The 12,242-nt window shown below is 37.3% G+C and overlaps 1 protein-coding gene across 2 annotated transcripts in view; it reads right to left on the bottom strand.

Annotated features, from left to right (window-relative positions):
• Window positions 1–12,242, bottom strand: part of Chn1 (chimerin 1) — a 137,810-nt gene that overhangs the window by 12,596 nt on the left and 112,972 nt on the right. For both annotated transcript variants that reach the window (XM_090342602.1, XM_090342603.1), the window contains exon 8: window positions 9,442–9,526. In XM_090342602.1, coding sequence (XP_090198728.1) covers window positions 9,442–9,526 — 85 coding nt within the window. The remainder of the gene's footprint in view (window positions 1–9,441; window positions 9,527–12,242) is intronic.

Below are 12,242 nucleotides of genomic sequence, written 5' to 3'. Positions count from 1 at the left end.
CAATAATAACACCTAGCTAAAATATAAATAGAATTGTTTTCTTGCTGAGCTCCAGTGGCTCATGCTTATAATCCTAGCTACTCAGAAGGCTGAGATCTGATGATTACAGTTCAAAGCTAGCCCAGGCAGAAAAGTCTGTGAGAATCTTATCTTCAATTGACCACCCAAAAGCTGAAAGTAGAGCTGTGGCTCAAGTAGTAGTGTGCTAGCCTTGAGCAGAAAAGCTCAGGCATGGTGCTCAGGCCCTGAGTTCAAGTCCCAGAACCAGGAGACACACACAGAATCATGTTTTCATTAAATATCTAGACACTATCAATTTAAAAAAGATGTTAAAGCCTGTGGGGCGTGAGTGAGGAATTTGTAGGTATAAGCATGTCTATGAACAAAACCAGGCTGCATGTGCAAGGAGCTAGGTCAGTACATGTGTGGTTTTTGTTTTTTGTTTTGTTTTGTTTTGTTTTCCCAGTTCTAGGCTTGAGCTCAGGCGCTGAGCACTGTCCTTGGAGTTTTCTCAAGGCTAGAGCTCTACCACTTGAGCCTCAGCACCACTTCGAGCTTTTTTCAATGTATGTGGTACCGAGGAATTGAACCCGGGTCTTCGTGCATGCTAGGCAAGCACTCTACCACTAGGCCAAACTCCCGGCCCCAGTACATGTGTTTTTAAGGCAACAGCTCCAAGACATAAGCACTAGTGATCATGATGTGCAAACATCATCATTTATAAAGAACAGGATCTTTGAGTCCATTCAGGTTTCCAGAGAAAAGGGCTCAAATACAGCTTCAGAAGAAATGAGGTAACAAATAAGGCCCAAATAACTATATGTAGAAACAAACTGAAATTTCTCTTGTCAATTGTTATGCAATATTTCTGACTCAATCACAAGACCAATCAGTGGCGAAAGTCCACTGAAGAGACCTATTTCTCGCCAAACATTTTAAAGTTTTGGTTAATTTCTTCAGTTTAGAGTTGGGAATCTATAAGCTATGCAATTTCTTCTGAGTGAGTTTATATTTAGCCTTTCTGTGCTCTAGTTATGCAAAATAGGAATAGTTACGTTTCTCTATTGGAGTGTATGTGAAGCTTGAATGTTAATATATGTAAAGTGCTCATGGTCTACTCAACAGTCATAAAACTGCTATATGGCATGGTCGTAGCCAACTTAAGATCAGAAACTAAACTGAACTCAAGGTCAATATTCTGTGTATCAGATGTGAACGTGAAATACTGACAAATGAGCACAGAGGAGGAATGTACATTGCCACTGCAGGTGGTATTGACTACAACTGTGGAGAGGCAGCAATGTAGCTTTTTCCCTTAGGGTTATCTGGAGAAGAGTAAGTTTGGCTAACAGGTATCCATTCTACTAGCCTGACCTTTGTTTGTCCAGTGGATTGGCTAGAAAAAGGAGGCAATTTTGCTCCTCTTGCCTGTTGGCATTTATGGGTTGTGAGCTTCTATCGTGCCCAGGATGATGAGTGCAGAGACCACTACATACCATCATGGAACTTGTTGCTGGATTCTTTCAGTTTGGAGTCCCCTATGTGTTTTCCTTCTTTAACTTTCTCAGTATTCTCATAGTTGATATAAATAACATATTATAAATTTATTTTTGTAGTGCTAGGTGTTAAAATTATTGGAAGAAATAAAGTGAAGAAATACATTTATCCAGCTTGTCTAGAATGAAAAATCTCTTACACATGTAAAAGTATAAAATTTAGGTGGGGTAGTGGCTCAAGCTTGTAATCCTAGCTACTTGGGATGCAGAGATCTGGGATTGCATTTAGAAGTCTGCCTAGGCAAAAAAGTTAAAGAGATGCCATCTCAACCAATGGCTGGTGAAGTGGTATTCACCTGTTATCTCTGCTGTGGAAAAAGCATAATGGTTGGGTGCTTGCCACAGGCCTGTCAACCCTAGCAACACGGGGAAGCACCAGCAGGAGGATCACAGTAGGTATAGAAAGGGGGACCCCTACCCTGAAAATAAGATAGAGCTCTTTCTTAGCAAGCACATTAGTACTGATTAAAAAACAAAGTGCAAATTTCAGAGCTGAGTATGGTGGCTTATACCTGTGACTCCAGCTATTTTGGAGGCAGAGGCATAGACAGGGAAGATTGTAGTTTGAGGCCAGCCAAAGCAAACATTTAGTGAGATCCCAACTCAACCAATAATAATAAAAAAAAAAACAACCTGTCATTCCTAGCTATGTGGGATGATCCACTGTCAAGGCATAAAAGCAAGATCCTATTTGAAAAATGAAGTAAAAAGGGCTGACAATATGACTTGAGTCATAGAACATCTGCCTAACAAACACAAGCCGTGAGCTGCAAAATAAACAAGATGAGGGGAGAGGGTGGGGGAGGGAAACAGGGACAAAAACATGAGAAGGGGTAGCAATGATTGTTAAGTAATGCACCTTCTATTAGGCAAATATAATGAAACCCTTCCATTAATTACAATAAAAAACTAAAAAATAAAAAAAGAAAGTATAAAATTCAGCAAAATTTCATAATTATGTGTGTGTCACAATTTATATTAACAGATCACAGACTGAGTTGGAAAGGGTCCTTGGTAACAGTTGTCATTGTCACTGATGACAGTGAAGCTCAGGGTGGCTATGACTTGTTCAGGAATTCATCTGGAAGAGCAGTGGAGGTGAGATTTAAATCTTGGAGCACTGACTTCTGGCCTGTGAACTCCCTACACTGAGTCATATATGCTTCTTTCTACCAGCAGTACACCATGTACTGAGTTTTCAGTGTTGAAGGTGAAATTTGCTATTTTAAACTATTGTTTGGTAATGCTCGTTGTACATAGTTTAAAAAACACTGCTGCAGAGTCTAAGTTATCTATTTGATTTGATGAGACTTCAAAAAAAATAGTAAAACCTAACCATTATATATATATGTATATATATATATATTTTTTTTTTTTTTTGCTTGATCTGGCCTGGGCACTGTCCCTGAGCTTTTCAGCTCAAGGTTACCATCCTACCCTTGAGCCAAGCCCCACTTCCCAGTTTTTAGAGGTTAACTGGAGATAAGAGTCTCAGGTCCTTTTGTACCAGGGGTGGCTTTGAACTTTGATCCTCAGATCTCAGCTTCTTGAGTAACTAGGATTACAGGCATGAGCCACTGGGCTGGCTCTAAACATTATATTCTTGCTTAATCACATTCCATTTTATATACAAACCTTAAATAGGAAGCCACATAGTAAAATATGATACAGGCACATATCAAAAAGAGGCACTACCCATTTGTAAGGAAATGGAAAGACTTAGAAAAAAATCCTATTAAGTGAAGTAAGCCAGACTCAAAGGAACATAGGCTCAATGGTTTCCCTCATTTGTCATAATCAGTAGAAACCTTGGGCTCTCCTAGCAGAGATTTACAATAGAACAAAACATAGATACATAAGGCCATATAGTATGAGGCTAAATGAAAGGACCTCCAGGATATCGAAACAAAAGTCATATAATGAGTGATTGTTGATGTACTATGTTATCTCTCATCTCTTTTGCTGTCCCTTGGTTATCTCATATTGTTACAGTATTTCACCTGGTTATCTGATATATTGTATATATGCGTATTTGGTTATTTGAAATCAGATAAGGAAGGGGGGAAAACAAGATGAGGGACGGGGGTGGGAGGAGGGAAATGGGGACCAAGACATGAGAAAGGGTATCAATGTATGTGAAGTAATGCTCCCTCTATCTGGTGAATATAATGTAATTACAATAAAAATATATAAAAAAGAGGCACTAATGAGTAATATGAATCTTTCCCCTCGTCAAATTCCTTGGGACTCAATAAAAACAGAATTGATATGTGAGCTCAGATTTTAAGTGTTTAAAGAAAAGGTAAATATTTTCTAAACAAATATTCTCATTTCTATTTGAATAATGTGAAACTGGGGGAAAATATTATGTTCAATCTGAGCCGATTTCAGTGATGAAATATCCAGTATGGCTGGATATGAAGACTTCACAAGACTACAGGATGGGGCAAAAACACAATGCTTTCTATATCTGAAGTGCAATACGCCAGCCCTGAGCTTGCTGCTTCAGGAACTAGCAGTGTATCAGGGTTTCAGTTGACCATTAAGTCTTCTTTTGGTTTTCATTTATTTATTAAAGTCATATAAGTCCTATAATCACTCCATTTCTTCTATGGAGGTTCTGTGCTGTATTTAAGGAGAAAAGGGGAAGTCCATAGATTTCATTTGTTATATCCTTGGTTTGATATTTTATTTTATTTTACTATTATACCACATTTCCCTCCCAGCTTCTCAAATTAATAAGAATTGAATAAGCAAAGGTAAATGGAATAAAAAATAAATTATATCTACTTGATGTTCTTTAATGCAGTATTTTTTTTATTACTTAGACTACCTCTCCTAGTAAAAAGCCCTAGATTTTTCAAGGATTGATTTTTCTATAATACATGTATACTGTTTATCTAGGAAGCAAAGACTTTGGGGAAGGGGGCAGTTCTAAGGGTTTGAATTCAGTCTTGAACTTGCTAAACTGGAATTCTACCACTTGTGCTATTCCTCCAACTTTTGTGCTTTAGTTATTTTTGAATTGGTTCTCAATGGTTTTTCCCAGGGGCAAGTTTGGACCATCAGCCTCCAATTTATACTTTTTTTTTCCTAGCTAGGATAACAGGCATGTGCCATTCACTCTTGGCTATTGGCTGAGATGAAGTCTGTTTGTCCAGGCTTGCTGAGAACCAGGATCCTCCCACTATTTGTCTCTAAGTAGCTAGTTTTACAGAAGTGAGCTACCACCAAGATGTGGGGGGTGTAGAGGGGAGGGTAATGGGGACCAAGACATGTGAAAGGGTATCAATATATGTGAATTAATGCACCTTCTATCTGGCAAATATCATGTAACCCTTTTATTAATTACAATAAAAAATAAATAAAAATAAAAAAAGAAGTGAGCCACCACACCCAATGATACTTATTTTTCCTAGAGCAAATAACTTTTATTATTTACACTGTACAGATAGGATTAAGGGGTAGCATAATTACAGTAATATGTTTTAGAAGATAATTATTTTCTATGAATGTTTATTTTCAAATGAGTTTTCTTTTTCTCTCCTTTTTATTGATAGTATTGCAGGCTGAACCAGCACCTTGAATATGCAAAGAAATTTATTTACTATGGAGCTATTCTTCATCCATAAGTTTATACTTAAATACATCTCTTAGACATTTCTCTTCCTATAAAAAGCAGAAGAGCTCACATTCTAATATATGCATCACACATCATTACTTTCACAAATTAAGAGGAATACCTTGTTCTTTGGAATACTTATAAACATTACTTTTTTTTTTTGGCTGTGGGGCTTGAACTCTGGGCCTGAGTGCTATCCTTGAACTCTTTAGTTCAAGGCTAGCATTCTACTACTTGATCTACAGTGCCATTTCCATTTTTCTGATGGTTAATTAGAGATAAGAGTCTCAAGGACCTTTGTGCCTGGGTTAGCTTTGAACCTTGATCCCCAGATTGCAGTTTCCTAAGTAGCTAGGATTACAGGTGTGAGCCACTAGTGTCTGGCTTAAACATATTACTTTTATTTGAGTAGTCAAATTCTTACTGACTTACAAGAATGACCACAACTTTTAGGGGCAGGCAATCAAAAACACTAATGAAAAGAAAAGATATTATTTTCAGTTGTTTTCAACCTAAAAGGGCTTTCATAATTTCTCTATTTCTGGAATGTTTGGAGACAGCAATAATAATGCTAACATGGAAAATATAAAATCAATTTAAAAACGAATACTCAAATACTATACTGAGATGTCTGAAATATTTAACATATTCTTTTTTTTTTTTTTTTTTTTTTGCTATTCCTGGGCTTGAGCTCAGGGCCTGAGCACTGTTCTTGGACTTTCTCAAGGCTAGAGCTCTATGATTGAGCCTCAGCACCACTTCTGGATTTTTTCTATGTATGTGGTACCGAGGAATCAAACCCGAGTCTTCATGCATAGAAGGCAAGCACTCTACCCCTAGGCCAAACTCTCGGCCCTGAAAATATTTAACATATTCTTTTCCAGAAGATTCTGAGAAGGTTAAAATAAATAATCCAGGAATGATGGTAGATAATCTTTTTGGGGGAGGAAAGGGATGTTTATAATCTCTATGATTATACAATAATAGATTAATCACAATCAGGAGAATGGGAACCACAGAAAGATGATGTAAAAACACAAGGAGAGGTCTGAGAAAAGAGAAGGTAAACATATTTAATTTTGAAGATGAAGGAAGGGGCCCTAAACTAAGGAATGTGGGTAGTGTCTAAGAGCTAGAAAAGGCAAATAAATAAATGAATCCTCCCACTACAGCCTTCAGAAGGAAACAGCCCTGCAAACAGCTTCATTATAGCCCAGAGAAAATGGCTTCAGATTCCATAATTGTAGGATAATAAATGCATATTGTGCTCAGCCAAGGAGTTTGTGGTAATTGGTGGAAGAGAGGTGGAAAACTCATATACTAGCCACTAAACATTAAAGATATTTTCAAGGAAAATAGCAGGTTTACTGCCATTTGTAAGTAAAGATATGTATTTATCTGCTTTTTGATCACTAAAAGAGCTTGTTTGTTCTGTTTCTTTTCTCAAAAATCTACCAAGGCAAAAGAGATTGTCAGAAATATATAATGGGGTGTTGAAAAGAGGCAGCAATTTTGTATCCCATCCATTCTTAAAAAAAAAAAAAGAAAGAAAACAAAAGAAAGTAAAAGCATTGGGTGGTGTTCAAACCACCAGGAGGCAAAGAAGTGGTATGAATAAAATTGAATCCAACTAATTCTGTAGCAGGCAAGCTGTCCCCTCATTGGAAGCTCTGGGCAACGTTATTTTATTTTATTGTCAGTTGTGGGGTTTGAACGCTGGGCCTGGGCACCGTCTCTGAGCTCTTCAGCTCAAGGCTACTAATCCTACTCCCTGATCTGAAGCGCCACTTCCAGTTTTCTTGTGGTTACTTGGAGATAAGAGTCTCACAGACTTTAGTGACTAGGGTGGCTTTGAACCTCGATCCTCAAATCTCAGCCTCCTGAGTACCTAGGATTACAGGTTTGGTCCACTGTGCCCAGCTTATTTTATTTTTGCCAGTTCTGGGGCTTGAATTCAGAGCCTGAATTCAAAGTCCTTGGACTTTCTCAAGGCTAGAGCTCTACCACTTGAGCCAAGCAGCACTGGCCTTTTCTATGTATGTGGAATCAAACCCAGGTATTCGTACATGGTAGGCAAGCACTCTACCACTAGGCCAAACTCCAGGCCAACTTTTTTTAATATTTGAGATAGGATCTCCCCATGTAGCCCAGGCTAGCCTTGATATCCTCCTTATCGACCCTGTGCACTGGGATTACAGGTATGTGCTTGAGTAAATGATGATTGCTTTGGAAACAATATTTCATTTGCTTTTGAAAAACCACAAGGTAAAATATTCTTAAATCCATCACTTTATCAACACTTTCTAGTCTACACTGTTCCTCTCTAGTTCAAAGACAAAACCACAGTCTTTTGAGACTCCTCATTTTGACTACACAGTAAGTCGTAATAGTAAGGATTCCTTATGAGTCCCAAGCCAAGGTGCAACTAGTACTTCTGCACAGTTCAAAGTCCACAATTAGGGGTATTCCTATCCTGTTCTCTGATGAAGGGAGTTTTCAACATGGCTCTTGCAACTTTAGAATATCTGGTGAGAGCCGCGTGCCAGTGGCTCACACCTGTAGTCCTAGCTACTCAGGAGGTTGAGATCTGAAGATCAAGGTTCAAAGCGAGCCCCAACATGCAAGTTGGTGAGACTCTTATCTCCAATTAACTGCCAGAAAACCGGAAGTGGCACTGTGGCTCAAGTGGTAGAATGCAAGCCTTGAGCCAAAGAGCTCAGGGACAGCACACAGAACTGGAGTTCAAGCCCCATGACTGACCAAAAAAAAAAAAAATCTAGTGAGGCAGGGAACAGTAACCAAAAGAAGACTGATTTGGACCACTGAGTCACAGGGAACATAGACTGTACTTTGCTAGTCTAAGAAAATGCAATTAGGCTGGGAAAGTGGCTTAGTGATAGAGTGCTTGCCTACTGTGCATGAAGTCCTGGGTTTGATTTCTTAGTAAGTAGAAAAGGCTAGAAGTAGCACTGTGGATCAAGTGGTAGAGGGCTAGCCTTGAGTTAAAGGACAGTGTCCAGGCCCTGGGTTCAAGCCCCAGGACTGTTGTGCGCGCGCGCATGCACACACACACACACACACACACACACACATACACACACACACACAAATGCAACTTAGAAATATGAAAAGGCAAACCACAAAAATTTCTACATATAATAGACAAAAACAATATTGTATTTAAAAATCATGCCACAACAGAAATGAGAATGCTTCAGTGATGTCTGATGCTAGTTATCGTTTTGAAATAATTCACTTAGGAAATATTTTTAATGTAAAGCTATATTTTAAAGGACATGTAAGAAGATATTTAAGTTCTACAACTAAAACAGCAGAAAGAAATTTTATGATCAAATACTATACATGTAAAATAAATGATTATTTTTTTAACCTCAGCAGTTTGAATAAATGAAAAAATATGAAATAGTTGTTCTAAACAAATAAGTTTCATAAGATCTGATTAACTACTCATTTAATAAACTACCTCATTGAATCAATGCATTTTATGTGTGTGTATATACATGTGTGCATGCACATTAGAACAGAGAAAATCACAATTATTTAGGACTAAATATGATTATAATCTGGGAAAACCAATTCAAGTCTTAAAAATGTGCTACCATGTTGGGTATTTTTTTATGCATGAATCTTAAAGTTTCTAAATTTAAACCTCAAATACCATGGTCATATTTTACAAAACAGATTTGGTATATTCAAGATTTCAAAATGTCACAACGGAAGTATTAGTGACTAAGTGAAATTTCAGAACTTGGTAACTATCTTTGAAGATAAATTCACAATTTTTTTAAAAGCTTTGATTTCACAAAAATTTTTAGTAAGGACAATCCAGATTAACATGTTATCTAAAATTCTGTTTCCAAGGAAACAATCTTAAGTCCCAGTGCACTGCTTAAAAAGATTCACTTTTATAAATTTAGTTACTGCAACATCAAAGGCAAAGTATTAAATATAACTGCCTTACTTTCATCTCACTTTGTTAGGCTTTCAAAACAAGTTGACTTCTCTCCTTTCTGGAGAGACCAGGTATCTGGACTAGATACCTACTCTTCTTCTACCCCTTTAAGTGCTAGGTTAAGGGCAAGTAAAATCTTAATTTCCAATTGGATGCCTAAGAATGCAGCCAGGCACAAATACATGAGAGTAGACTGGGCTCCAGTATGTGTTTAACAGTGAGTCTCCTAACACTTTATTCCTTAGAACTTCACAGCACAACCAGTGGAGAGAGGAACAATGTGCTCTCACCTGCACATTTCACTCCCTGAGCAATGAGACCCCACATGAAGTTGGCACAATATTCACACCAGTGTGGCCCTCGGAACGTATGGACCTGAAAAAGAAACAGCCAAGTGAGGAGAAGGTTAAACACATAGGTGACATTGTTTCATATCAAAGCAGGTGCATAAGCCAAATCTGTGAAAGAGGCAACAGAGCTACATTTAGAAGAACTTCATTTGAGTGGAATTGATAAACAGTTAACATTTTTTTGAAGCTTGACTTCCTCTTTAAGAAGTGATGACAAATCAAATCGATATTTTGCAATTTACTGTTGGAAGCAATTTCTACAGTGAAATTTTCCAATGAGCCTCCCCAGGCATAAGCGGCCTCTTCTATCTTACCCAAATACCAACATTTGTGAACATGTTAACATAAACAAGGAAAAGAAAAATAGAATATGTGTTGGATTTGCAAGGATTTTGTCAGATGAACCACCTTCTGTTACCACAGTGGGTTACACATGTTACTGATTAACTGACTAGCTACAACTAAATCACCAAAAAGTACCGGTTTCTGTTTAAAACATTTGATTTTTATTATGTTAACAAAGAGAATGAATCCATCTTACTAGCTACAGAAGCTATAGCTAATCAGAAATTCTGAGTAATTATTCACTATAAACATTCCAACTCCTAAGGATTTAGTAATTTGATTTCCTTTTCCCTAAAAAAAATGTCCCAAGGACATTAAGATACCTATAATTTCATTCCCTCTTTTTTGGAGTGAGTTCCTATTTTCTCAGGCTGCCCTAGAACTTGAGATGCTCCTGCCTCAGGTTCTCAAGTGCCCATACAGCTAGAGCTGAATCTAAACTCTGAACATTAAAGAATAACATAGAAATAACATATGAATATTAATACTAACAATTTGAGGTTTCTGAGCTGACAGTGCACTACAGAAATGAACAAAAAGGAGGTTCAAGGACATCACTGGTTTTCATCAAATTAGACTCACTCAGAATAACTTCTTATACATGATTTCACTCCTGCAGAAAACAGTAAAACAAGAGTGAAAAAAATCACAAAGTATGATGAGGTGTTTTGAACACATGCATTTATCAAAACAGCTACTTGCAAATAATGAAACACACAGCTAAGATTGTAATTTTTCACTATTATTATATTAATATATTGACTAGACCTTTGAAACCAAGTAAATGGTTTTAGGATGTGTGTGTATGTGTGTGTGTGCTATAAATACAAATTTTTAAGACTTAAGATGTCTCAAATGTGATTTAACACATATGCTCCATTTAAAAAACTATGATTAAAAGATAAATCTCAATTTTAGAGATGTTAAAATGCAAAAGAAGATGTATATATTAGAATCAGCAAGTCAAAATTCAACTTTAGCCAAATTATCCATGAGACTGCAGTGGGGCTCATTCAAAGTAGCTATGTGTTTTTGACTATGGCTGTTACCAAGCAAATGTGGCTACAATTTTTTTTGGTTGGTCTTCGGGCTTAAACTTTGGGCCTTGATCCTATCCCTGAGCTCAAGGCTGAAGAGCTCTATCATTTTGAGCCACAGTGCCACGTATGGTGGTTAACTGGAGATAAGAGTCTCATGGACTTTTGTACCCAGGCTGGCTTTAAACTGTGATCCTCAGATTTCAGCCTCCCTAGGATTACAGGCCTGAGCACAAATTTTTATACTGACTTAGGAAAGTATGTCATAATCCCTTTTATATCTTTTATGGGAAAGGGTCAGGAATGCAGACACAGTTGCTTTTGGGTTGTTAATGATGTTCAGAGCCGGGAAACTGAAAGCATTTCCTGGAGTTGCTGAGGCAGAGCCCAAGATCAACAGTAAGATCCTTGTGATGTCCCTGTATGTGTCTACATTTCTCAGAGTGAATACAGTGGATAAGAATGTAATCTTGCTTCACTTTGGTGGGAATGTGAAGTAGCTAGCACTGATTTATGCTAAGAGTTATATAACTGAAACCAGTCTATAGGACTGTGAAGTTAATCTTAGACGCTCTTGAGACACAAATTGGCCTGCAGGCTGCCAGGTCTCAGGATAATTTAGTATTATATACTTGATGAGATGAATAAAACCAGAATAAAAGTATAGAGAAAATCTCAAGAATTATCTTGTACCTACCAGTTCTCATATGATAAAATGTCTGAAAGCTATATTCAAAGAGCAGACAAAATAGCTGATATTTTCTTACACAAAAAGATTTTGAGGCAAACAGCACTGACTATCAGATATGTTACAACAAAACTCATTCTTTTCCTCTCCTTCTTGAAAGTGGTGAGTGTGGAACTGTTACATCTGGGAGGAAGGAAGCTTTAACTGTCCATGCAGGCCATGCTTCTAATCAAAGAATAGATGATTTCAGAAAATAGTTATTAGGAAATTGCTATTTCTATACTCCATTCTTGGCACAGCTTTGTCATAAAGGTATTTTGAGCAATTTAGGTTTGTTTTTTGTTTTTAATCACTTAGAATGTGGCTTGTGTAGCTACTAGGAAAACTGTATTAGAAAGAGGGCATGTAACAGAAGCTTGCCAAAGTTGTTTAGCAGTTAACTGGTTCCCTTTGGAATTTTTCATCAAAATTTTGTACTTACTTGGGTTTCCTTTGTTCTATAATTTCTGACCTCACGGCACTGAGGTGGGTTTGTAAAATTAGCTTAGTATTGCCTTTTGGATCTTCTTTCATTAATTAAGCATTTTTTACTCATCATAAATACGAAGTGATGACAGAGATATTGAAGTATACATTTAGGGAATTCAGGTAGGTTTCCTGGTATACAGTGT

This window comes from Megascapheus bottae, chromosome 12, assembly GCF_031878675.1.
Source record: "Megascapheus bottae isolate mThoBot1 chromosome 12, mThoBot2.hap1, whole genome shotgun sequence".
NCBI lineage: Eukaryota > Metazoa > Chordata > Mammalia > Rodentia > Geomyidae > Megascapheus > Megascapheus bottae.
This window is presented reverse-complemented; position numbering and strand designations above follow the sequence as displayed.